We start from the raw sequence: 27,140 nt of genomic DNA on the forward strand, positions 1-27,140 counted from the left end.
AGCAACTTTCACAGGCAGTAACAGCTGGGGAAAGAGATCTGAGTAGAACTCCCAGTAACCTGGGCTGGCTGCAGTGGAGCGAAAACAATGAAAGTCTGAGGAACAGAAAGCCAGAACTGCCCCGAGAGAGACCTAGGGCAGAATCTGGATTTTATGCCACTTGCGATTCTGTCCCAAAGATAAAACCCTGGGCAACTGCACTGCCTTCCAATTGCAAATAAAGAATAAATCCGATTCACAATTAGGCTGGGATGTCCCAGGGAGACCAAAACATTAATTAAGGATGCTTTTGTTTCTACATACTCAGTGCAGTTACTGATACCAGAAGTCATTGCAGTTAGTATAAATGTTGTTTTATAGGAATTAAATTGTATAGCAGTCTGCAGAAAAAATATTTACATATTTATAGTGGCTTAATACTAAATACACTGGAATGTAGACTATGGATGCATGCTTCAAGAACGAAGATAAAAATAGAATGCCTTAAACCACCTGTAGCTTATTACCACAGTACAGTCCAGACAGCTTGATTAATTTGAAATTATATTTTAAGAACTGATCTGGGGAAGGATTTATGCGGTATTTCCTTGTGCCATGGACAGTGGAAGGAAGCACTACCATAAACACCTACTTCAGGCAAGTCGGACTAAATTTCTTATGAAATCACATGTTAACTTTTTCTTTATTCAGGTATCTACTCTGCTTGGACAACCTCCTCTTGCTTTCCATGAGCCTAGTTTTTCTTTCCACTACTTGTGTCCTTTAGACCATTTTCAGCTCCCTCTTACTAGGGAACTAAATTGGGAATATTAAATGCACAAAAATAGGAATTTGGGGGAAGAAGGGGAGTTAAATGGAAATGAGAATTTAAAATATCCAGTGAGGGGCTGCTGGAATCAGGGGCTTAGCTGGGAGAGAAAGGTGTCCAGTTTTAAACTGCTCCTACACTTTTCTTTTTTCCTGCTGCTCTCCTTTCTCCTAAAACAATCTTTGAACTCAAGTTCTTACATCAAGACTTTGAACTAAAGTGTCTTAATGCAACTCCTAGTTTAACTCCTTACTCAAGGACACATTTCAAAGCAGCTCAGCTGCTTCTCCAGCACTGCTGAATGCTGTGAGTAGGCTGACAAAGTGTCAGGAGTAAGGGCCTGCAGTTAGCCTACTTACCTGCTAGCTTACCTGCAGGCAGTCTTAGGAGCACTGCTGGGCTCCAGCTGATTCTCCTAATTGGCCAAATTGCACAAGTGGCTGAGGGGAATCAACAAAGGCCTGCTCTTAAGACCACTAGCCACAGGATGCTAGCTGTTCAAAGCATTTGGCCCCTGGCTGAAGTAACTTCTTGTTTCTGCTTGTTCCCAGGCATGTTCCTGCCTGGCCTCACTCCAGGTAATCCAGTTCCGCCCCGTGGCTCTGATTCCTGACCTCAGCTCTGATCCTTGACTCTGGCATCTGACCCCAGGCTCTATTCCAGGATACCAATTCCAGCTCCAGCCACAAGGCATGACCATCCACGCCCTGATCCCTGACACAGTAAGCAGCAGTTTGCCTTTGAAGTTGTACAGCAACAGAAGCACTACTAGCAGCAGGACTTAAAGAGAAGCTGTTGCTTTTTCTCCCTTCCTAGCAAATGCATCCAGCAAATCTGGAGAAACAGCTGAGCAGCCTTGAAACATGCCTGCAAGTTGGAAGGTCAATAAAGAGCAATATGAGTGGGCTAATTCTGATGCTGCCTCAGCTATTGCTTAGGGACTCCTTGCAATAGAACTTGAGTAGGAGAATTGGAGCAGACATGCAATGCACAGAAAGGCCATGCACACTCTACCCAGTAATGAGCTCACCTGTGCACTTATATGAAGGAGGGACAGGTGTGGCTTTGTGAATTATCATGCTCTAGCAAACCAGATATGTTATAAATGCAATGACTGTTTCATGCTAAGACCTCCACAGTCTTGAGATTAATAACACACAAAGACAGACACATGCACACACACACACACACACACACAAGTATGTGTTCATATGTCTGGACATGCCTGTTTCTTTCTCTCCGCCACCCCCTCCTTCCCCAGCTCAACTACTCAGGCAGGACACTGGACTGAACTTCTCTTCAGTTTCTTCACAAGAACCCAAGATGAGGAATTTAAAAAAGGAAGCTGAGGGAGGAAGACAGAAGGGAGTTTGGGCTGTAAACTAAGAGGCTGTGTCTAGACTGTCCAGTTTTTCTGGAAAATCAGCTGTCTACACTGGCCGCTTGAATTTCCACAAAAGCACTGACTTCCTACTGTAAGAAATCAGTGCTTCTTGTGGAAATACTATTCTGCTCCCCTTCAGGCAAAAGTCCCTTTTGCGCAAAGCTTTTGTGCAAAAGGGCCAGTGTAGACAGCTCAGATTTGTTTTCCGCAAAAAAGCCCCGATCGCAAAAATGGCAATCGGGGCTTTTTTGCAGAAAAGCACGTCTAGATTGGCATGGACGCTTTTCCGCAAAAAGTTCTTTTGCAGAAAAGCGTCCATGCCAATCTAGACGCTCTGTTCCGAAAATGCTTTTAACAGAAAACTTTTTTTCTTTAATTCATTGTTAAAAAAAGATTGAGACATCTCAAGAAAACAGCCACAGAATTAATACTGAGTGAGTAGCAGGGAAACAATCTGCAGGGAATGAAGTTACTGTAGCCGTACTACTTGTAAGAGACATATTAAATATTAATTATAGTTCTGGGAGAAAATTTTGTGGCTTATATTCTAGCTGAAGAATGTTTCTCTAAGAAATTGTAGGATTCGGGGGGAGAAGAATGCAAAATTTCATTTAAACATCCTGGAACAAATTGGTAAGAGTCATCAACATTGCCTGAGATTTGAAGGTTCCAAAATATTCTCTCAATAGTTTGTGAAACTATTGTATCACAAAATTTCAGGATTTCAAAATGCCACATATTTGAATTTGTCAAAAAGCTATGGCAAACATCTCCCTGTCAATTTTGGGAGAAAACAGAAAAGAAAGTGCAACAGAGACAGACGTAGACACACCTAATGGCCGATGGTGACAGAACAGGAAGAGAATGTATAACCTTTGGTTCCATCTCCAGGAGTAGTATGTGCATCTGTACTAAATCATACACCCCCGTTTCTGCCAACCCCACTGGAGAGCATAATATAAGCCAGCTTCCACACAGGGAAACTAAATACAAAAGTATATTCCAAAGCAATATTAACCACCTTAACAAAAATGCCATATGGGGAAGTAAGGGGGGGAAATCTCAAACATTTCACAATCTGAATACTTACCAAAACTATGGCTGATAGGAGTCCTCTGTTCCACACAAACCCTCCACCTTTACTTAGAACACGAGGCATAACCCCCTAAGGACTCTCAGAGGAATGTTCGGGGGGAGCATGTAGTGTGGATCAGTGCCACCTCCAACCCCATTCAGTACCCAGGCCCGATTCGCCTCCAGGTCCAGGTCTACCCTTAGTCCCTCTACGTCCCCAGCCCATTTGTCCCCCATGCCACTCTCAGCCCAGCTCTATCCTCACTCCCTCTCCACTCAGATCTGCACCACCTCTAGCCCCAGCTCCTCCCTCATCACCAGGTCTGCCCCCAGCTCCACCTTTAGCCCAAGCTCCACTGCTGAGAAAGTAATGGGAGGGACTACTGGAGGAAGGGTACTGACAGATTCAGTTACCAGTAATGGGGTGGGGGACACAAATGGAAAACTTTGAGCACCACTGACTTAGAACAGCTTTCTTGCTATCACAGAGCAGGCCCCACTCCCGTGTCTTGGAGAACCTTTCTGGTGTCTTCATAAGGCCACCACGCAGAACCACTATGCTCCTAAAGCCCTGAATGGTCTTTAGGATGTGGAGTAGGTCCTCCTTCCTTACCCCACAGTTATGCAGCAAGTGTCACAAAGCCTACAGTACCCACAGAAAACAGATTCTGGTAATTAGTCTACATTCAACATAAATCCTTAACATGGCTGGTACATATTTTTCTCTGTACACACAGGCAACTTATTTGGATCCCAAGAATGTAACACAGCTGTGCATAAAACATGGTTGTTGCTCTAGCATGCTCTGAGCACTCTCTAATGAGAGTCACTTTGTATTTGTTATATAAAAATACTAAAAGCACACTAAAGGAAGTTTTTGTCCTTTAAAAACTTATGATAGACACATACATTTATCTACAGTTATGCACTGTAGATAACAATTTTAGTGGAAGCAAGGGACAACTAACCAAATTAACGTTATCCAACTATCTGAGGTACAATGGTGATCACATTTAAAATACTCCAATTCTTTCCTTTTCTTTTTTAAAATATTTTATTTTATGCCTTTAAACACACCTTTTGAATTTTCCATGGGAAAAATCTTTACTTTTGCTCGTGAGCTCTTTTATTCCTCCATTTTTAGAAAGTAAAACACTGAAGTAAAATTCTCAGCATTGTAAGTGGGTATTTAAACATTTCAGCAGCAGCAGAACAATGGGAACAGTGTCAAAGCACAAGACCAATTCAACAAGTATTACCGGGGTGGTCAGTACATGAAAGACACACTTGGCATGTCTGATTGACTTCTGTTCTATGCTAAAATAATTTGGCTGACTTCCTAGAAGGTAGCTATGAATCAAAATCTCAGAAGAGATCTCTTTTCTTTCCTCTTTATTAAGCCCAAATAATACAAAGAATCCTTGGGTGCATACTATGTGATACTTAATATAAGAATATAAATTAAAAAAAGAAAATGAAGCAATATCTTAAAACTAATTGAAAATAAAAGGTTCTAAACTACATTTTAAAAAGCACTGAAGAAAAATATTCATCTGCTATAAATCAATGTAGCATAGATTAATCAATGAAGCTATACTGATTTACACTAGCTGAGGCACGTTTCTCAGTTTAAAATAATTCAGTCAAGGGTGTGGATTTTTGTTTTGTTCTTCTTGAGGAGGCAGGGTTGGGGGAGAGGGGTTGACACTATTTTCATATCTTCCAAGAAAGCAAAAAAAATGTACTCTATCACCTTAAAATAATATTGTACATTAACAATGGCTCACCATTCACTTATACTGCTCACGCTGTTCTTCTGTTGTGCAAGTGTTTAAATTAGTATCGTTTTTTTCATTTGAAAAAATGTAACATCAATAACATTTACTCAGATGGACATTAATTTTCCTTTAGCTTGTAAGAAAAGCATCGGTGAAATATTTCACCCCATGTTCTACACAAATTTACTGTTACTATATTCTGACTGAAAGTGTCCTTTTATCTATTCTTACCTTGACATTGTCTGGATGAAGTCCTCCAGGATGTTTGTCCATGTACTGACATAAATCAGTGTGCTGGAAAAAGTCAAAGGGGAAAATTGTATTAATATCCCCATGACTACAATAGATCAATATTCTTACACTTCAAAGTCACTGTTTTCTGTGGACAGAGCAAATGGAAGTAAAAAACATTTTCTCAGTTATGCCATGTTGTCTTTACCTCCAGGCTCCATTCTTATTAAGCATCTCTTTAATGTGACTCATAAAACTATTTCTAAGAATAAATTGAATCTAGTTTCCTTCTAATCGGTCCTGCATATAGTTAATTTACTAATTTAAAATCTTAATCTACCACGTATGATATGGTATCTCTTAAATTAGATGGATCCGTATTACCATCAGTGCCCTATAGGTTACCTCATGGTGGGGGAAGCTTACAAGAAAAACATCACAAAATCTGCCCACATCATTTAAATAAAACACCTCTGGAGTCAACGTTCCATAAGAGTAAGTCAAGCAAGATTCTGGCCCAGGATTACTTATCAAAATAATGCTTAAAATAGCTGAAGAATAGATAGCCGAATACTGCTCAGTACCAAAAAAATATGATGAAACATGGCAACAGGCATGTGCATACATATGAGTGGACAATTATTAGAGATGTCAGAAGCAGTTTGAGGTTTCCACTGAAAGCAGGATTAAAATTAGTTTCTCACTTTAAATTAATGCAGTCTCTGAATTTACTACAATAAGTCTTCAGAAGACAACTGAATTCTCCATATACATTTTTAGTAAACATTTATTAAAATTTGAAATCCCTCCACCCTTCCTCCCTCGCTTCTGTCAGGATTTTTTTTTTTTTGGCTCCACCCAGTATGCACCCTTTATCAAGTAAGATGGTACTTTGATTCTCTGCTCTGTAATCACAAGTTAATTTCTGAAATTTTATCAGAATTGAAAGAAAAATATTAATTGGCATAACCATCACCAAATTGGAGCTGATCTTTCTATTCAGAAACTTGGAACTGCATGTGGAGGGGAAAGATTAAAGCAGCATTCTGTTTACTGTGTGTAAACACAGTGGTCAAGGAGAGAGTCTTGGACTGAAATTTTCTTTTTCAAACCAGACTTCTTTCTTGGGCCTCATTTTGCTACCCAAACAACTCCAGGATCCCTTCTTTTATATGTTCATTCAGAAGCCTACTATGTACCTACACACTATCCTCTGGATAGGATTCAAATTATCAGTAACACTTTGTTGCCTTCTTGTGTCCATACCCAAGCTTTATTCTCACATCCCTTCTCCCATATGCCAATATTAGTATTAGAAAAATCATGTGGGACTAAATCAATTTGATGAAATAAATTTAAAGTTGATGCAAGTATAAATATATTATTTAAAACATTATTTCTTTAATGCATGCTAAAAGATGCATAATTTCAGTTGGCTATGCATTAAAGAAACTCCGCTGTGGCTTAAAGATAGCAAATATTCTATGTGTAGTGGAAACGTCTGTCTGTCTGTCAGATGGAAGGGGAATATATTCAAAGAGCATGAAGATATAAGGACAGGAAGCAATTTCCTTCCAAACACGGGCTACAAAAAATAACATTTATGGTTCAATTTGTACTTAACGTATCAGTGCAGTCGTCTAACAAAGAAAATAAAATGTTAGCTCATGCATTTACTTCCCCCATCAGCAGGGTTTCCAAATATGGTTTGATGAATTCCTGGAGGTTTCACTGAATAACTTGATCTTTAATTAAAAATTAATCTTTAATTCTTAGAGGCTCCAAGACAATCCTGGAGGGTAAGCAACCTAACCTATCAGTGGTAGTGTGAGTTAGTTAAATTGTATTTTGAACAAAGGTTTATACTTTAAATGTGGTTTAGATTCAAATTTTTACAGCTCTAAAAGCCACTTCAGCATTGGTTCCCCAATCTTTCTTTCTAAATCTTCTGGGACCATAGCAAGAACTAGCCAATCACTCTTGATAATTCATCACTACATTGCACACTCAAGATTGTTTCACTGATTGATTATTATGCTCCCTTTATGTTGATACAAAAAGTCACCTTTGTCACCTTCTAGGTGTGAAGTGATTGATACTTCTTGAGCACCAACTCTAGCACAAATATATTGCGCCTTTTGGCAAAACATCTGAAACATCATTACTGCAATGATGTAAACTTTTCTTTTCCAGAATAGGTTTCCTCCTCTCAATTTCTCTCCTATTATAGCAGTAAAATGGCAACCTCAATGCAACAAAATTTTCTCGTTTAACTTGAATGTGAACTTTCGAATGAAGACAAATTCCATTGTTTTTCATATGTCCCAGTTAAAATTTTTGACGAAAACCTCACTGAAATTTGCTTTTTAAAAACACACAATGAAAGACAAGCATTGCCCTATATTATGTATATCACAGAGGAACTGAACCTGGGACCTCTGGAGCTTACAACATGAGTCTCCATAGCTTAAGCTAAAAGCCAGTTTCTTCGCAACTAAGGGTATGTCTACACTACAGAGTTTTGTCAGAAAAACAGCCATTTTTCCTGACAAAGCTTGAGGAACATCCACACTGCAATTGCGTTTCTCCGCAAGAAAATCGAAAGAACAGAGGGGTTTTTCCAGCATTGGTAATCCTCATTGTACGAGGAAGAAGCCTTTTTGCCAAAGAGCTCCTTCGGAAAAAGGCATGTGTGGACAGAGAAGAGGGAGTTCTTTCGCAAGAAGAGGAAAGAGAAAAAAAGCTCAGGTGCTCTGGTGGCCATTCCATTCATAGCGATCAGAGCTGACATGCAAGAGAGTGTCCATTCAGTCTGGATGCTCTCTTTCAAAAAAGTAGGTCATTTTTTCAATGTGCTTGGGCCGTGTGGACACACTTTTACAGAAGAAGTTTTTCTGAAGATCTCTTCCAAAAAAAGTTTCCTCCAAAAGAAGCCTGTGGTCTAGACACAGCCTAAGACTATAGAGTAGGCTTACCATATTCGAACTTTCAAAAAAGAGGACACTCCTGAAAGAGAGTGTATCAGTATCTACCAACTCATGTTGTATTCATGTGTAAACATCAGTATACTATAGTATAGTATATATAACACATTAATACAATGTGAGCATACACAAGTAATAGTGAGTATATGCTTTTATAAGTCTTTTAATAAACCTGTAACTGTTTAAGCTTTAACCTGACTCCTTCAGTTGCTGTAATAGAACCAAGCACAATTTAAAAGAACTTCAGCCGGTCATGAAGGGACAGACATAGGGAGAGCTTGGGCGTTTGGATCTGTGTCACTCCCAGGTGACAAGATCCGTTGGGGCACCTTTTCAGCCTTTCAGCCTTTACACCTAAAATCTAAGGTGTAATAAGCTCTTCCTATAAAGGGGCGTCTGTTGGCCTGCTGGCCACCCTCTGCGACGGGACCCCGGTCCTAGCAATAAAGACACGGACGTTAAACCTTTTCTCGGAAACATACACACACACACTGCCCTGACCATTAGCTGACAGCATGTCAATGGGGGAGCACGCAGAGCTCAGGAGAAACGTGGGGTTTGGCCTATGTGGATGTTTGCATGACTTCGGCGAGGACGTGCAGTTCAAGCCTGGAGGGTGCTGGCAGGACTCTGGGGGGGGGGGGGGTGCGCAGAGGTCCAGTGCTAGGGAGGTTTAAAGAGGCTCTACAGGATTTGGGTCCATGAGAGGTATTTATGGGGCTCTGGGGGCCACAGGGATCAAGTTCATGGGGGTGTCAGCAGGTCTATGGTGGAGGGGCAGGTCTCAGGGGCTGCTGGGATCCCAGAACTCTTCTCCATGTGGCATTTGCAAGCTCTGAGACTCACAGTGACTCCTCCCACCCATTGCTAAGCAACTGCTGCTGAATCTACAGGCTACGGAAAGTCCAGACTTCTTCAAGGTGGCTGCAGGCAGGGCTAGGGAGCATGTGTGGGTGGGGATGGACTCAGTGGAGCAGGGAAGCGTCTGGCCTGTCACTGAATGAGCAGGGCAAAATCCCGGACATTTTTAAAACCCAGCTGGATGGAAATTTAAAGATCCAAAAGGAGGACGTGTCTGGGAAAAAACGGACGTATGGCAACCCAAAGGTAGAGCACGTTCATTCTTCTCTCTCTAAGTGGTCTGCATGCTACTAGATGGGACAGTGAATCACACCCAGAAGATATGTGGGTGTGACGGGGCGAGGCAGCCCCGCACTGAACTTGCAGGGCCCAGCCATGGTTACCTGGCTTTAGAGGCCTCTCCTCCACAGCCCTACCGAGCATGCCCGGGCTATAGCTGTGCTATAAAAGCCTGGGGAAGGACTCAGTCTGGGGAGACAGCCGGAGGAGGAGGACTGGTGCAGGGAGCTCCCACTCAGCTGTTGCCGGGGACGCCAGGAGAGGCTGGAAGGGACGTGGAGGTGAGTTGGAGTAATCCAGGGACTGCCTGCTGAGGGGACGCCGGCACGGAGCTTGCAGCAAGCTGGGCAAGTACAGGGGAAGGAACCACAGGGGACCAGGTAGGAAGCAGCCCAGGGCAGGAGCGGGAGCTGCCTCTCCTGCCCAGAGAACCTCGGCGCGTTTCGGCCGGATTGCCCCGCCGAGGGAGTGACCCGTTACCGGTCGCTCACAGGGCTGGGACCCGGTGGAGTAGGGTGGGCCCGGGTCCCCCTACCTGGGGTGCGTCCCCGCTACAACCCTGAACTACATTGTGGACTCAGGCTGGAGGGCCTTGGCCTTGCTTAAAAGGCCAGCTATAAAGCTGCATTGTGGACTCGGGCCTCAAGAGGGTAGGCGGGAGGGGCCCGCCAAAGTGGGTTACACATGCACGTGGTTTGGCAGTCCTGTCACACCTGCCCACATCACTGTGGGTTCTTTCATTTACTCAACAGGTCTGCAATTCAGGCAACCTGAATTTCCCCTGCAGCCCAGTGAGAATAGCACGGCTCAACAGACACCCTTATGGATTTCTCCACTCTTCCCATCCCCCCCACTCTATGCATCTGACTTGCAATCAGCCAAAAGAGATCACATAAGACACTAGGGCTTAGGCTGTCTAGCTTAATGGTCACAGCATGGCTGGTGTTATCACAAGGCAGTAGCCAGCCCACGAAGATCAGAGTAATTCAGGGGTGAGCAAAAGGGCCTCTGCAAGCTGGATCTGGCCCACCAAGAGGCTTGATCTGACCCAAAAAGGCCCTGCCAGTCCCCCACCCCCAGGCCAATTAGGACAAGTAGGTGTGTGTGGTGGCAGGAGACATGGCTGCCACGTGAGACCAGCCCTGGGTGCACTTCGGGGGGCCCATCGTGCTGACACCTGGCAAGAGGTGCCCTGTGCCCAACGCCTACGTAAGGTGAGCGGCCCCAGGACATAGGATCCTCCGGGTCACCTAGTCTGGGGCATGACGAGCCTGTAGGTCAGTAGGATTGAAGGTCAGTAGGATTTGGCCTCAGCTAGGCTCGGGCAGCCGCTAAGCAGCTGATTAGCGGGTCTGCTCTGTATGTGGCAAACTGAACCCTTAACACGTTATTACTTCTGGGACTAGGAACACCGGACTGTCCAGTTAGCAGCTTGATCCAAATCAGTAATGAAACAAGCGCTGGAAAACTCAGAACAATTTGTTCAACACTTGCACACACAAATGATGGGAGGGTCAACTGGATTTTAAGCTTTTTAAACAAAACAAAAAAAACCCTCAAAATCATTAGACTAATTAAGCAGAAACCAAAACAGATTTTGGTTAATCTGCACTCTGGCAGTCCAGCACTCTGCATTTAATTTCAAAAAGGGGAATTACACAAAAATTGAGGAAATTAGTTAAACAGAAATTAAAAGGCACAGTGATGAGAGCCAAATCCCTGTAAGCTGCATGGAAACTTTTTAAAGACACCATAATAGAGGCCCAACTTAAATGTATACTCCAAATTAAAAAACATAGTAAGAGACCTAAAAAAGAGTCACAGTGGCTTAACCTCCATGTAAAAGAAGCAGTGAGGGACAAAAAGGCATCTTTCAAGAAATGAAGTCCAATCCCAGTGAGATAAATAGAAACGAACAAACACTATCAAATTAAGTGTAAAAATGTAATAAGAAAAGCAAAAAAATATTTAAGAATGGCTAGCCAAAAACTCAAAAAACAACAACAAAATGTTTTTAAGTACAGGCAGTCCCCGACTTACGCCGGATCCGCACTTATGAACGGAGCTTTCTTGCCCTGGAAGTCGGGGCGAGAAAGCCCCGTTCGTAAGCTGCTCCGGTGCCCCTGGTCTGCTGGAGACCGTCTCCAGCAGACCAGGGGCACCGGGCGGGTTCCCGCGCTTCTGAGGCTTTGCCAGAGCAAAGCCTCAGAAGCGCGGGAACCGCTGCTGCTGCCCCTTGAGACCCGGTGCCTGTGGTCTGCTGGGGACGGTCCCCAGCAGACCACAGGCACCCGGACTGAAGCCGCAGCCGCGGGGGGGTCCCGCGCCTCTGAGGCTTTGCCAGAGCAAAGCCTCAGAGGTGCGGGGAACCGCCGCTGCTGCCGCTTTGACTGAAGCGGCAGCAGCGGCGGTTCCCCGCGCCTCTGAGGCTTTGCTCTGGCAAAGCCTCAGAGGCGCGGGACCCCCCCGCGGCTGCGGCTTCAGTCCGGGGGCCTGTGGTCTGCTGGGGACCGTCCCCATCAGACCACAGGCACCCAGACTGGAGCGGCAGCAGCGGCGGTTCCCCGCGCCTCTGAGGCTTTGCTCTGGCAAAGCCTCAGAGGCGCGGGACCCCCCCGCGGCTGCGGCTTCAGTCCGGGTGCCTGTGGTCTGCTGGGGACCGTCCCCAGCAGACCACAGGCACCCAGACTGAAGCCGCAGCCGTGGCGGGGTCCCTCGCCTCTGAGGCTTTGCCAGAGCAAAGCCTCAGAGGCGCGGCACCCCGCTGCGGCTCTGCTCCCCGTGTCCCTGGTCTGCTGGGGAGGGGGCGCAGCTAGTGTGCTCCCCCCCCCAGCAGACCAGGCTTTTGTTTTGGACTCTGGGGCAGAGCAGCTGGGGCGCTGCCGATTGGTCCTGCAGCGCCCGTGGGCACTACTGGACCAACCCGGCAGCACCCCAGCTGCTCTGCCCCAGGTCCTGATTCAGCCGCTGCTGGTCAGTTTCAGCAGCGGCTGAATCAGGATGTCTGGGGCAGAGCAGATGGGGTGCTGCTGGGTTGGTCCAGTAGCACCCCAGCTGCTCTGCCCCAGGCGTCCCCAAGTCAGCTTCTGCTGAAACTGACCAGCACTGACTACAGGAAGCCCCAGGCAGAGTTGCTCTGCCCCGGGCTTCCTGGAATCAGCTGCTGATCAGTTTCAGCAGCAGCTGACTTGGGGACGCCTGGGGTTCTTAAGTTGATTCTGTATGTAAGTCAGAACTGGTGGTCAGTTTCAGCAGTGTCTGAATCTGGACGCCAGTTCCGACTTACATACAGATTCAACTTAAGAACAAACCTACAGTCCCTATCTTGTACGTAACCCGGGGACTGCCTGTACATTAGAAGCAGGAAGCCTGCTAAAAAACCAGTGGGTCCCCTAGACAATCAAGATACAAAAGGAGCAATCAAGGACATTGCGGAGAAGCTAAATGATTTCTTTGCATCAGTCTTCACTGACGCTGAGGATGTTGGAGAGATTCCCAAACCTGCACCATCCTTTGTGGGAGATGAATCTACTCTAAGTTGTTGGTTATACAGCAAGATCCTTGTAATGCTGCAGTTGTCCCAGTCAAATCATAGAATCATAGGACTGGAAGGGACCTCAAGAGGTCATCGAGTCCAGCGCCCCACCCTCAAGGCAGGACCAAGCTCCGTCTACACCATCCCTGACAGATGTCTATCTAACCTGTTCTTAAATACCTCCAGAGAGGGAGATTCCACCACCTCCCTTGGCAATTTATTCCAATATTTGACCACCCTGACAGTTAGGAATTTTTTCCTAATGTCCAATCTAAACCTCCCTTGCTGCACTTTAAGCCCATTACTCCTTGTCCTGTCCTCAGAAACCAAGAGGAACAAATTTTCTCCTTCCTCCTTGTGACACCCTTTTAGATATTTGAAAACCGCTATCATGTCCCCCCCTTAATCTTCTTTTTTCCAAACTAAATAAGCCCAGTTCATGAAGCCTGGCTTCATAGGTCATGTTCTCTAGACCTTTAATCATTCTTGTCGCTCTTCTCTGGACCCTTTCCAATTTCTCCACATCTTTCTTGAAATGTGGCGCCCAGAACTGGACACAGTACTCCAGCTGAGGCCTAACTAGTGCAGAGTAGAGCGGCAGAATGACTTCACGAGTTTTGCTTACAACACACCTGTTGATACAACCTAGAATCATATTTGCTTTGTTTGCAACAGCATCACACTGTTGACTCATATTCAACTTGTGGTCCACTATGACCCCTAGATCCCTTTCCGCCATGCTCCTTCCAAGACAGTCGCTTCCCATCTTGTATGTATTTAACTGATTGTTCCTTCCTAAGTGGAGCACTTTGCATTTCTCTTTATTAAACTTCATCCTGTTTACCTCTGACCATTTCTGTAACTTGCTACGGTCATTTTGAATTATGTCCCTATCCTCCAAAGAAGTTGCAACCCCACCCAGTTTGGTATCATCTGCAAACTTAATAAGCGTACTCTCTATCCCAATATCTACATCATTGATGAAGATATTGAACAGTACGGGTCCCAAAACAGACCCTTGCGGAACTCCACTTGTTATCCCTTTCCAGCAGGATTTAGCACCGTTAACAACTCTCTGACTACGGTTATCCAGCCAATTATGCACCCACCTTATCGTGGCCCTATCTAAGTTATATTTGCCTAGTTTATCAATAAGAATATCATGCGAGACCGTATCAAATGCCTTACTAAAGTCTAGGTATATGACATCCACCGCTTCTCCCTTATCCACAAGACTCGTTATCCTATCAAAGAAAGCTATCAGATTAGTTTGGCATGACTTGTTCTTCACAAACCAATGCTGGCTATTCCCTATCACTTTATTACCTTCCAAGTGTTTGCATATGATTTCCTTAATTACCTGCTCCATTATCTTCCCTGGGACAGACGTTAAACTGACCGGTCTGTAGTTTCCTGGGTTGTTCTTATTCCCCTTTTTATAGATGGGCACAATGCTTGGTATGTGAGAGGGGATGGGTATATAGTGCCTCCCCTGCACAGTTAATAAAACTCTGGCCTTACTTAGCGAGGCTGCAACTTGCATCCACAACACCTGCACCTCATGGTGTGTGCAGGGTCCAGCTGCTCCATTCCCACTTCTATCCCTATTTGATCCATGTCCAAACCATTCAGCATGATGGTGCACAAGGAACCTTTAAGAGCACAGGCCTCAGTCATAGGCCCTTATTGGTTCTCTGTCTTTGGGGAATGCCCACAGGAAGTAAAGAAAAAGTTAATTCATAATGTAGACATTTTTCCCCTTCATCACTTCTCCTTCCATTTTCTGCTTGAGCATACTATTATTTAGCTCTATTATATTACCTAATTCTGTAAAGCAATTTGAGATGAAGCCCCAAGATATTTTACAACACTGTTTTATCCTGTAGTCTTAACATCCAATGCACTATAAATCTTTTTTGTTTTTTAAACTAATATCCCATGGACACAAAGGATCAAATTTCACCTTAAGTTACACACACCAAATAATGAGTTTTCTATGATGCATTCCCTCCCAGTGTCTCAAAACACATTTTAAACTACAAAATTAGGATCACAACACCCAGAACAAAGGAAAACATCACCCGCCTTTTAAAACTGAAAAGAATGAGACATTTTAAATGACTTACTCAAGACAATACCTTAGAGTCTTTGAGAATGCCTTGAAGGCAGCAAAATTTCATGGGATTAACAAAGAGCAGAATTTGGCACAAGGACTATAGGTTTAAAGGATAAGGATATAGAATCAAAAAGCCTTACTTGGACTATCATTGTTTTGTTATTTTTCTCTGTAAACTGCCATGACAAATTTAAATTACTTTTGCAAATAACCCAGGGGGCAATATTTCATATTGTAATTATTTTTTTTGCCTAAAGTATGTTGCAGACCATGACAAGTGATTCTTATCCAGTAAAACCATGATGGATGGATGGATGGATGGATGGATGGATGGATGGATGTGTGCATGCAAACAGTTGTAAAGGGGAAAACTACTCAGACAGCAAAGTTTATGTAAACTGTAATCTACTTCTGGGGAAGAGGGAATATATAAATAAATAAAATTAGGAGCAAGAGTTAAAGTTTTGGGCTTTCCACCCCACCACATAGCAATAAAGATTCAAATTATGAATAGATGAATAAACCACAAAGTACAGATGTCCAAGGACATGCTTTCATGGTTTATTTTTACTTCACATATTTTGCCCTTTGACTTTAGCCAGGTTAGAGATATGAGAGAATATACTATCAAACATGCAGCAATTCACACAAAGGCGAGGAAATCTCACTAAAGATAGAGCTCATTTTATGAGACAATAACACACAAGCCTTTCCATAATAATTGTACTAATATCGTATTCCCCTAATTTGATTAATCATGTCTATTTCTCATGCAATATAATTTCTCTCCCTCCTCTCTCTCAACCATGATGAATCTACACGTGACTTAGCTGTCCCATAATTCTGTCTAATTGGTTTCAGCTGTCATTTCTGAAGCTGAAATGCATGGACAGCCTGGGGCTTGTGAATGGAAAACGAAGCATTTCCAACCACATTCCCATCATGTAAAACCAGCAATGTGAAAGAGCACTTCCATTAAAACAAAAACTGTACTATTTGGCTTCTGGCAATGACATCATGCAGCAGACAGATTGTATTGTTTCACTGAGGCAGCAAGACTGTTTCAAGCCATTCTTTTCTATAAAAAGAGTGCACACATTATTTATGCCCTACCAGTTTTACTGACTAAAACAGTTTCCCATTTTCACTAACAAATTCTTAAACTGACAAAACTGGCAGTTTACCAAAAACATTGATAGCTGTGATAACATTTAAAATGGAGGTCATAAAGATCACAGGAAAGTTAATTGTACTTAAGTGGAATTTATCAAATAAAATAAGTCTGTTGATTGCTATCGTACAGTTTTAGTCATCACATTTGACATTTCTGAAACTTCTGAAGATTTCATAGAACTCAGCACAATGGAAAGATTTGCACAATGATGTTCTCTTTTCCCTATATTGGAAGGGAAGGGGTTGGCCACACTACTAAGAAAGAATCCTCCTGAAAGATATTTCACAAAGCGACACTCATACAATCTTCAGACAGAGAAGGGGTGGCTACAGGAGCAGCTGGGCTGATGTAAAGGAAACACTGCACCTTTGAAAAAAAATTGCTAACAGATGCCTCTAGTGTTGTGGAATTCCCACAAACTATCAACAAAGACAAACAGAAGCACGAGTGACAACAAGGGAAAAAAAAAGAACATACTTTATGCACCAAATCTAACCAAGTGTCCTGTAAAGCAAAGACATATGCCACTAACATGACTTTTCTCAATTTTGGGGGCTCTTGTAGGAAAACATTTTTGGCTATTCATTAATGAAAAGTTTCCTTTAAGTACATGGCCAACTCTGGCTTTGTGCCACAGGGAGAGAGACTACTTTCAGAGAAGCCTAAACCATCTTTTTTTGAGGGCATTCCTATGTTGCACATGTTCTACAGAATTCAGAGGGGTGGGGGACAACAGCAAAGTCCATGGCTTACTCTTGCACCTTCCTAATAGACATAAATCCTCTCTTCACTGTACATCACCCAACTCCCATCTCCTCCAGAGATATCTGGGCTCAAACTTTTGCTTGGAAATATGTAGCTAATGTGTGTAAATAAACACCACATTCAAATTTTTTAAAATTAGATATGTAACCTTGTAGCACTGCAATGTCAAATGCACTGCAAATATGAAGGAGAGGAAAAATGTAAGCTTATAACAATATTCACTCAGCCAAACTCCACTTCCTATAAATATAAATAGTAATAAATAGCATTAAATAAAAAAGTATAAAGAAAGAGGAATAGAAAACATATGTCCAATATTCCTGGGTTTATATTGGTAAGAGAATTGCAACTTATTCACTTACTGACTTCTAAGTGTTTTAAATAACAAACATTTTAATTTCTTTGTTTCTTTCACCTCCCCCCAGGAAAAGCATACAAAGTGAAAGGATGCCATAAGGCACCTACCACTTTATGCTTTAATAGTAATTTACACCTGAGGATCACAAAACACTTTATAAACATGGATTAATCAAACTTCACAATTACTCTTTGAGGCAAGTTAATTTTAATTATTCCCATTTCACAATTGAGGAAAAATACACAAAAAGAGTGCTATAGATCCAGGAATAGTGCTCAGATCTGGTTCTAAATTCTATGCTTTAATTACATGATCATCCTTCCTCTAAAAGTAAGTGTACACAGGATGGAAAGTAGCCATGTATCTTCCTACAGTCAAATTAAACGAAGAGTGACCGGAGGACAATGGAAGTTCCCTTTACATACAAATTGGCAAGGAAGGTGAAGTCCACAGGCAGAGGAGAACATGAGGTCATCCTGAGCCTGGGGATAAAACAGTGAGTTTACAAAGATAACATAAGGACAGAGAAGACATCATCTTCACCTACATCACTTGAGACTACAGGGGCTGGTGCTCTTGAGATCACAGAAATATGGGTCTTCCAGTCAAAGTGGGTGAAGTCACTGAAAATGGTGAGAAACCTACTTAGCCAAAGGCTGTAACTATCTGAAACTAAGTAGTAGTCTTAGCAGTGTATTCTTACTTTGATTGTATGACTTTCAATCCTTTTTGCCTTACACTTGAACTCACTTAAAATCCTGTCTCCTTTTTGTTGTTAAACTTGTTTTACTTTAATCTAAACCAACCCAGTGCTGTGTTTGAATTTAAGTGATTCCTAACTCTAGTTAGAGTGATAAGTCTGCTTCTCTTTAGAGAAGCAGACACAGCTTATTCCTCTGAGATGACTGAGTGAAACAGACATAGGCTGTTGTGCTATGGACAGGCTGCTGGGTCACAGTGCTGAACCGGAGCTGCAAAGCACACAGACAATCAACAGGCTGCATGCTTGTTGGCTGTCTTTTGGGGTCCAGACTGAGTCACAGCAGCAAAGCCTTTAAGGCACCTAGAGCTACACAGCAGGTAGTGACAACACGTAATGGATTTGGATTATCCCCCCCACAAAACATAACAGGACTAGAGCAGAAAACTTCCAGTAGACACTGGCTCAACACTGATCTCTGATCTTTTTTCTCTGTATAAGAATAGATGAATGAGCCATCTTGGAATATGATGTTGATCTGCAAACCAACTTTGAACAGTGGCAACAGTTCTGAGCTGGGGGGCGGTTTAGAGTGCATAATGATAAGACTGAGGCTTCGATAACTGAGGAAGGATGACCTGCCCTATATAAGCACAGGCACAGGAGGGCTAAGAAGAGTGAATGAATTTAAACACTGAGGATCAATGGTTGCTGACAGGTGGTGCCTTCCTAAATGATCCCTGGCATCGTACCAAAGCTGCTTGGTGAAAATGGCAGGAGCTGACCCCAGTTCTCTGGGATAAAATCCACCAATGAAGTTAAAAGGTAGAAAATATGAAATTACAATGTGAATCATCCCAACATATGGAACAGAAGCCACAAGAAAAGAAGTCAGCATGCTCTCCACTCCAGAACTGAAGTTGTTGAGATGGTCAAATGGTTGGACACTGGATACGAAACAAAATTAGGCCTAATTGCTGGTTGCCCCCAGTTAGAGATAAATTGAGGGAGGCTAGGCTACATTGGTATAGGCATATCCAGCACATACCTGGGAATTATATTTATAGAATGGTCCTTACAATGATCATGACTAGAAGATGAAGGCAGAGGTCAAGGGCTTAGTCAATCACCAGACCTTAGGAAGACCAATTTCCATGACAGCCAGGTGTACAAACACAAGAAGAGCTTTAAGTTGCCAACCCCAAATAGGGAAGTAACAAGAAAGATGACAGTGATAAGCTTGAGTAAATTTAGCAAATGTACATCTACAGAAGCTGGCTATCACCCCCACACTTTTGTATTGGTCTGAAGCACCTTTAACCAAAACTACTCAGCAGCTCTAAAACTTAGACCCTTAAGAATTCTAGTTCTACCACAGACTTGTTCTACTCCCTCATGACAACCACTTAATTCCTCTTTGCCTTATTTTTCCCATCTGTAAAATGTGAATACTACTACTATATTATATATCTCATAGGGTATGTCTACACTTACACCCTCTTTCAATAGAAGAATGCAAATGAAGGCATTCGAAATTGCAAATGAAGCTGGGATTTAAATATCCCACGCTTCATTTGCACAATCATGTTATGGCGCTATTTTGAAATAACCACATCTACACCGTGTTTTGTATTTCAGGAGAACACTACTTCCGAAATAATCCTTATTCCTCATAAAATGAGATTTAACGGTTATTTCAGAAGAAGGGTGTTCCCCCTGAAATAACCACATCTACACTGTGTTTTGTATTTCAAAATAGCACTATTTCAAAATAGTGCGATTATGCAAATCAAGTGTGGGTTATTTAAATCCTGGCTTCATTTGCAATTTCGAATGGTCTTCATGTGTATCCCTCTATCAAAAGAGGATGCAAGTGCAGACATACTCATAGGCAGGGCTCGACAAATAGTGTAATCTACTCTCCCTGGTGAGTAGATTACACCCCCTGAGAGATGCTGAGATAGTAAAGTTACTACTCCTGAAGTCCTTTGAGATCCTCAGATAAAGGCCATTACTGGGCTATTGTGAAGATTAACTAAGGTAAATAATTAATTAAGGTAAACTGAGTCCAGTCCCCTACCCTCACAGCAGGGCCAAGTACCATCACTGACAGATTTGCCCCAGATCCCTAAATGGCCCCCACAAGGACTGAACTCTCAACCCTGGGTTTAGCAGGCTAATGCTCAAACCATTGAGCTATCCCTCCCCCTCTGGATACCAACTATGTTATTTCAGTTAGACAGTTAGCATCGTATTGTAAAATATTAGAAAGATTTTCTCCCTGAGACATGCTCAGAACCAAGAGGCAGAGTCTCAGCTTATATAAACTGTCTTAGGCTTTAGAAGTGAGTGGTCCTATAACAATTAACGCATATTGAGAATCTTTCATGTGTTTCATAAATACAATACAAATATATTATAATATTAATATGTTTTATTTTATATTATACTCAAGTAATTAGCCCTCCATGAGGTTTGGCGACTTATAAAATGTCATATTGAAAAATCCATCTGCTTGTGAATTGTGCATACTAAAAAAAGAGTATTAACCTTTTCAAATCCAAAACCTATAACTTCATAGCTTCACAAATCTTTAGAAGTTGCAAGGAAAAGATCTGCAGCTTTGGGCAGGTAGCAAGTATGAGAAGCTTCAACCCCAAAAGGAGAATTTCTGAGACTGTTTCAACCAATATGCTGTTATAATAAAACTCCTGAAGTCATGACGATGCAAGTCACTACCAGTAACCCCTATAATAATCAAACTTTGACCACATTTGATCTTTCAGATTCTTCTCCACATGAGTTGGACTCTGTCAACATCAGAAACACTTGGATTCTTCATAGCAGAAAGAGATAGAATCATACTAATACTTTCTATACATAAAGTGAACATTCCTAGAGAACATTTCTAGAGATCCCTCTGAACTGGCCAAGCAGACATCTGGCAACTTGGACTGGATAGTCAGTGGATTCCCCACAAAGGTTGATACAAAGTTTGCAAGAACACATGCTTTTAGTCCTAGGCATCAAGGGAGCCAAAGGGACAGACTTGCAGTCTCTTTCCTTTCTGCACAAAGTAAAAGAAATGAGAAAACATTAAAAGAAGAAAAGAACAAAGTTTTCTTTTAAATAGTAACTGTACTAATTGTTATTGAAATTTTACATTTTGTCATTCCAAGCTGGGCTTCGTAATGACTTTTTAAAACTGAAAAATGCTTACTTTCAGAGGCATAAAGCAAAGTTTACTGTTAATCTGATTAAACACAATGTAAATAATATTGTGCCCATTTATAAAAAGGGGAATAAGAACAACCCAGGAAACTACAGACCGGTCAGTTTAACGTCTGTCCCAGGGAAGATAATAGAGCAGGTAATTAAGGAAATCATATGCAAACACTTGGAAGGTAATAAAGTGATAGGGAATAGCCAGCATGGGTTTGTGAAGAACAAGTCATGCCAAACTAATCTGATAGCTTTCTTTGATAGGCTAACGAGCCTTGTGGATAAGGGAGAAGCGGTGGATGTCATATACCTAGACTTTAGTAAGGCATTCAATACGGTCTCGCATGATATTCTTATTGATAAACTAGGCAAATATAACTTAGATAGGGCCACGATAAGGTGGGTGCATAATTGGTTGGATAACCATAGTCAGAGTTGTTGTTAACGGTTCTAAATCCTGCTGGAAAGGGATAACAAGTGGAGTTCCGCAAGGGTCTGTTTTGGGACCCGTACTGTTCAATATCTTCATCAATGATGTAGATATTGGGATAGAGAGTACGCTTATTAAGTTTGCAGATGATACCAAACTGGGTGGGGTTGCAACTTCTTTGGAGGATAGGGACATAATTCAAAATGACCTTAGCAAGTTAGAGAAATGGTCAGAGGTAAACAGGATGAGGTTTAATAAAGAGAAATGCAAAGTGCTCCACTTAGGAAGGAACAATCAGTTCCATACACACAAGATGGGAAGCGACTGTCTAGGAAGGAGCATGGCGGAAAGGGATCTAGGGGTCATAGTAGACCACAAGTTGAATATGAGTCAACAGTGTGATGCTGCTGCAAAAAAAGCAAATATGATTCTAGGTTGTATCAACAGGTGTGTTGTAAGCAAAACTCGTGAAGTCATTCTGCCGCTCTACTCTGCACTAGTTAGGCCTCAGCTGGAGTACTGTGTCCAGTTCTGGGCGCCACATTTCAAGAAAGATGTGGAGAAATTGGAAAGGGTCCAGAGAAGAGCGACAAGAATGATTAAAGGTTTAGAGAACATGACCTATGAAGCCAGGCTTCATGAACTGGGCTTGTTTAGTTTGGAAAAAAGAAGATTAAGGGGGGACATGATAGCGGTTTTCAAATATCTAAAAGGGTGTCACAAGGAGGAAGGAGAAAATTTGTTCCTCTTGGTTTCTGAGGACAGGACAAGGAGTAATGGGCTTAAAGTGCAGCAAGGGAGGTTTAGATTGGACATTAGGAAAAAATTCCTAACTGTCAGGGTGGTCAAATATTGGAATAAATTGCCAAGGGAGGTGGTGGAATCTCCCTCTCTGGAGATATTTAAGAACAGGTTAGATAGACATCTGTCAGGGATGGTGTAGACGTAGCTTGGTCCTGCCTTGAGGGCGGGGGGTTGGACTCGATGACCTCTTGAGGTCCCTTCCAGTCCTATTATTCTATGATTCTAAAAGACTGTATATAGCCTAATCAAAACAAACTGCTTCTGGTATTCAAGTAAGATAAAATACAGGTAATGATCTGGAGAGAGGGCTGGTTTTAGAACTATGTAATTAGGGACATTTAGAAACATGATAAGCATTTGTTGGGAAATTATTTCCCCTTTCTTTTGCTCCCAATAGGCCCATTCAATTAAATAAATTGACTTGGACTTTAATTCTGTACCAAATTAGACAGAGCTTCTCATTTTAAGGCTCCTCTGGACTAAATTACAGTAGCAACCCACATTATTAAAAAAATAAATCACTGAAAATTTTAAATGTGATCAGATAATATTACCTTTTAAAAACAGTTGAAATATTAGGTCAGTTTTGAATTTAGACAAGGAGTTAGGCAATGCTGGTTTATTTCAAAAACTAAAAAGATGAATGCTATGTGGGACACATCATTTATTGCAGATTTGCAATTCATAATTATCAAGAAAATAATTGTATGGCAAACTTCAGGATCATATTTTAGAAATGTTAAACATAAGTTTTTAAAATGTGAGTTTAAAATACTCCATATTTAAACAAACTGCTATCTATGAAAAGCATAAATTTCTCATTTAGGCCCGGATTTAGCATGGTACTTGTGCATGTACTTCACTTAGGTATAAGAACAATCCCACTCTCGTTAATGGGGCCACTGATATGCTTAAAATTAAACATAATTAATCATTTTGGTTGATTGGGACTAAATTAGTAAAATGTTTAAGAAAATAAAATCTGTCCAGTGAGATCTGTCACCAGATAGGGCAGCTCACTCATTTCTATAGATTTCATTTACCTGTTTGACTCAAATTTAACATTGGAGTGCATTTATAGGAGTTTCTAAAACAGTTAATAAATGTAAAGCAGGATATAAAGAGTATCAGTGGAAGGTGTTATAAATGGTTATAATCCATAGTTACAAGAAATGTATTGATCTGTTGCACTCTAACTATTGATTAACCATTTGTTAAAACATCTCTTAGTTATTTATTAAAGCCTGGGTCAGTTGTGTGGAAAATGAAGGGAGTCAAAAAGCCCATTTAAATTCCACAAAGTTTGTCTGGAGGGACAAAGGTTGAAAGCCCTCCTGGCTGTCATAATTATCCCTCCCTCTAAATCCATGGAATCCTTTCAATATGCTCAGTTAACCTTCTCCCTGTCTCAGAAACTCTACTTGTCACTCATTTCTTCATTTCCTCTCTTCAGATTCCTTCGTCTATAACTCCCTTCTCCTCCCTGTGTGCCAAGCAGACTTTCTTTTTCTCCTTCAGAAATCCCTGCAGACTTCTCACTTCCTCAAGCTAGTATTGTTTCCATCATCAAACCGTACCTCAGCCTTAGCAGGACCTAGTCTCTCATCTGTTCATTAAAAAGGATTTGAAAACAATGCTCTCCCTAGAGCAGTATTCCCTTATCACCTCGTCTCTGGCTATAGGATTTCCTCTCCCACTGCTCCTCCAACATTGTTCTATTGCTGAGTGAAACAGGAACAGACACCGAGGGGAGGAAAATGGGTCCAAAGCAGGAGTCTCTTTTACTCCTGTACAAAAAGATCTCTTTTCCTACTAACATTCCATCTCCCACAAATGGAGACACACCCCACTTATTCCCTATTCCTTCCGAAGGGAGAAGGGAAGGAAGCTCACCTTTCCCTCCTCAGATTTCAGAGACAAGAGGCAGATAGTGTCCCAGACTACTATGCAAACTGTATACTGGGCTCACTAACGGGGAAAAGACGCAGGTACACGTACAAGAATTTGACTCAATGTAAATTTGATTACATATCAGTGTTTTAAATGATTTCTTTATTTTCCATTAGAGTAATGTAACTATTTTTATGTAAGTTATCAAAAATGACTATTTAGGGTGCCTGACCTGAAAAATATTAGACACACTTAATTTTCAGATGAGTGCTCAATATTTTCTTAAATTAGGGAAGTAATTTTAAAAAGTAATTTTAAAAAAGGCACAAAGATTAAAATAGGCAAGGTAAATTGAAAAGCCTTGGGTTTAAATTACAGAGTCATGTTACTCTTTTTCTCCTAATAGCATAGTTGAGGCATAAATATAATTATTCCCTCATTAAGAATTATGCTTTCAATTATCACATAACTGTTCTCATTTCAATTCTTGTTCATAAATAATAAAAGCATAATTAAAAGTATTACTACATATTCACTTTTCATGTGCCATGTATAAAAGGACATAACTAGTTCAGTTATTGATAATATATTTGCCTAATTATGTGTAATGTTAGAAATCTCATAACTATTTAGAAATTGCTTTTTATGAAGCTTGTACTGATGTTTACTGTAGATTTTTGAAATTGGTTTAATGTTTTTGCATAAATTTATATTCCTTCTAAAAAAGATAAATGAAGAACTAGTAAGTCCAGCTAGTGCCAAATTTAATAAAAGCAGACATGAAACCTTCTTCAAGGAGCTCTGCTTCATTTCTCACCCACAACCCTCATCATTTCCTCTGGCTAAGCTGGCTCAGTGTGAAAGTGATTTATGAAGCTTTCTGTAGCTGGCACACCACACAAGGTCATGCTTTCTTCTGAATAGGGCCTTTACAGAGGGGAGCAAGCAGTCATGCTCCTCCACTGGAACATGCTGGTGAATATGCTTTTGTCCACCATCTCAAGAGCCACCAACTTTATTTTCAGGAATAGTGAAGACAAAAATAGAAGATTATTCTACCATTAAAAATAAGTTGAAATGTTTTTTATTTGATTTTGGAGAAACTGTTATTCATAAATGGCCTTAATAACATATATTAAAAACACAGAGACCCAGACCCAGTACATACTCTCCTGAAGGGAAAAGCAACCAATTCCTTGGGAGTCAGGGTATCAGCCACCCAGCACACAGCATACTGCACTGCAGGAAGGTGAAATATTTAACCAAGGACCCAGAGAAATTCCAAATCTTAAAGTGACATGAAGTGCAACATTCACACAGAGTACAAAGGACTTTTATATTTATGGACTTGTATAACAGACTTCAACCTACATGGAACCAAATTTATCTACCACAGGAAAATGAAAGACTGAGTCAATCCTACCAAAATTTGAAACAATGGTTCCAGAGAGTCCAAATATTCCTAACTATTCAGGGAAAAGGAGGCGCCTTTCAGTCAGTTATAAATTGAAATTCTCCTCCTTAATCTTCTGTTCAGCGGAGCTTGAATAATGCTCAATTATTCCTGAATAATTAGTCAATATAATAATCACCAAAGCATGCAAAGAATCATGCCCTAGTATTAGACTACAATGTATATTTTCCAACACGGACATTAGTTCAGTCATTCAGATGGTGCCCTTCTCTCCTGGGACTGAAGGATGTAGGATCAAATATCTACCAGGAGTTCGTTTTATATGCAAAACTGACATTTCACTATAATACCAAAGGTGTTGCTGTCAGATAAGTTGTCAAACAAGGACCCTTCTTCCTGATTCTGGTGACCATCAATTAAAGTTAAAAATATTGGGTGAGAGGCTAACTAATATTTTGTCTATGTTCACAAAGTCACTTTATTGATATATTTAAAAAAATCAAGTGACTATGTGGACAGATAAATATTCCAATAAAGAAACTTCCACGCTGAGCTAGTGCTGAGCACATCATGATGGTCACTATACTATCCATTTCTAACATTACTGTGAAACATGTTGCAGTGCTTTGAGTTTGACGACACTCCATTCTACTCTTTCATGGTCAACTCTGACATTGGACAGCCCTGATAAATTAATAGTGACAGTACGCTTTAGATTATTTATGGGATCATGGCCAAACTGATGGCATCCTGGTTCCATTTGCCAAGCACTCTTTCAGACTACTAACTGGTCATTACTCATTTAACTACTCCATCTTAAACTATTTTTATGATGTCTGAAATTGTTATTGTGAGAATAAAATAATAAGAGTTCTAAGATTTCACTTTTGGAGCAGCAGTGTATAGGAACTAATGCAAATATGAACCTCCTGTAAGTTCTTCAGTCCATGGGCTTGCAAACATTTATGCAAATGTCTAACTTTTGAGTAAAGTAATTCTACTGCCTTTAGTGGGATCACTCACATGCATCAAGTTAAGCTTAGGTGCAGGTGTGTGATATATTGGGCATTTTAGACACCTACCTTTTATATAATGTATTTAAAAACATAGGTTGCAAAGTCTTAACACACACACAAAAAATCAAGAAGTCAGATTTAACAGTTTGCAATATTAATATCTGCCCCTTTTTGCACTCTTCTTATGAAAGCACATGATCACCTAATTGAAGATTATTTCACAATGCATACAAATAAGGAATCAGAATAATGGCTGCATGGGTTATATTAAAATGGACATTTCCCAACTTACTAGTGCTAAACTTTGCAATCTATAT

At 41.3% G+C, this 27,140-nt stretch overlaps 1 protein-coding gene across 3 annotated transcripts in view; it reads right to left on the reverse strand.

Annotated features, from left to right (window-relative positions):
• Positions 1-27,140, reverse strand: part of CDK14 (cyclin dependent kinase 14) — a 527,195-nt gene that overhangs the window by 256,184 nt on the left and 243,871 nt on the right. For all 3 annotated transcript variants that reach the window (XM_075922396.1, XM_014569231.2, XM_075922397.1), the window contains one exon: positions 5,276-5,338. In XM_075922396.1, the coding sequence (XP_075778511.1) occupies positions 5,276-5,338 (63 nt within the window). The remainder of the gene's footprint in view (positions 1-5,275; positions 5,339-27,140) is intronic.

This window comes from Pelodiscus sinensis, chromosome 2, assembly GCF_049634645.1.
Source record: "Pelodiscus sinensis isolate JC-2024 chromosome 2, ASM4963464v1, whole genome shotgun sequence".
In the NCBI taxonomy this organism is placed as follows: Eukaryota; Metazoa; Chordata; order Testudines; family Trionychidae; genus Pelodiscus; species Pelodiscus sinensis.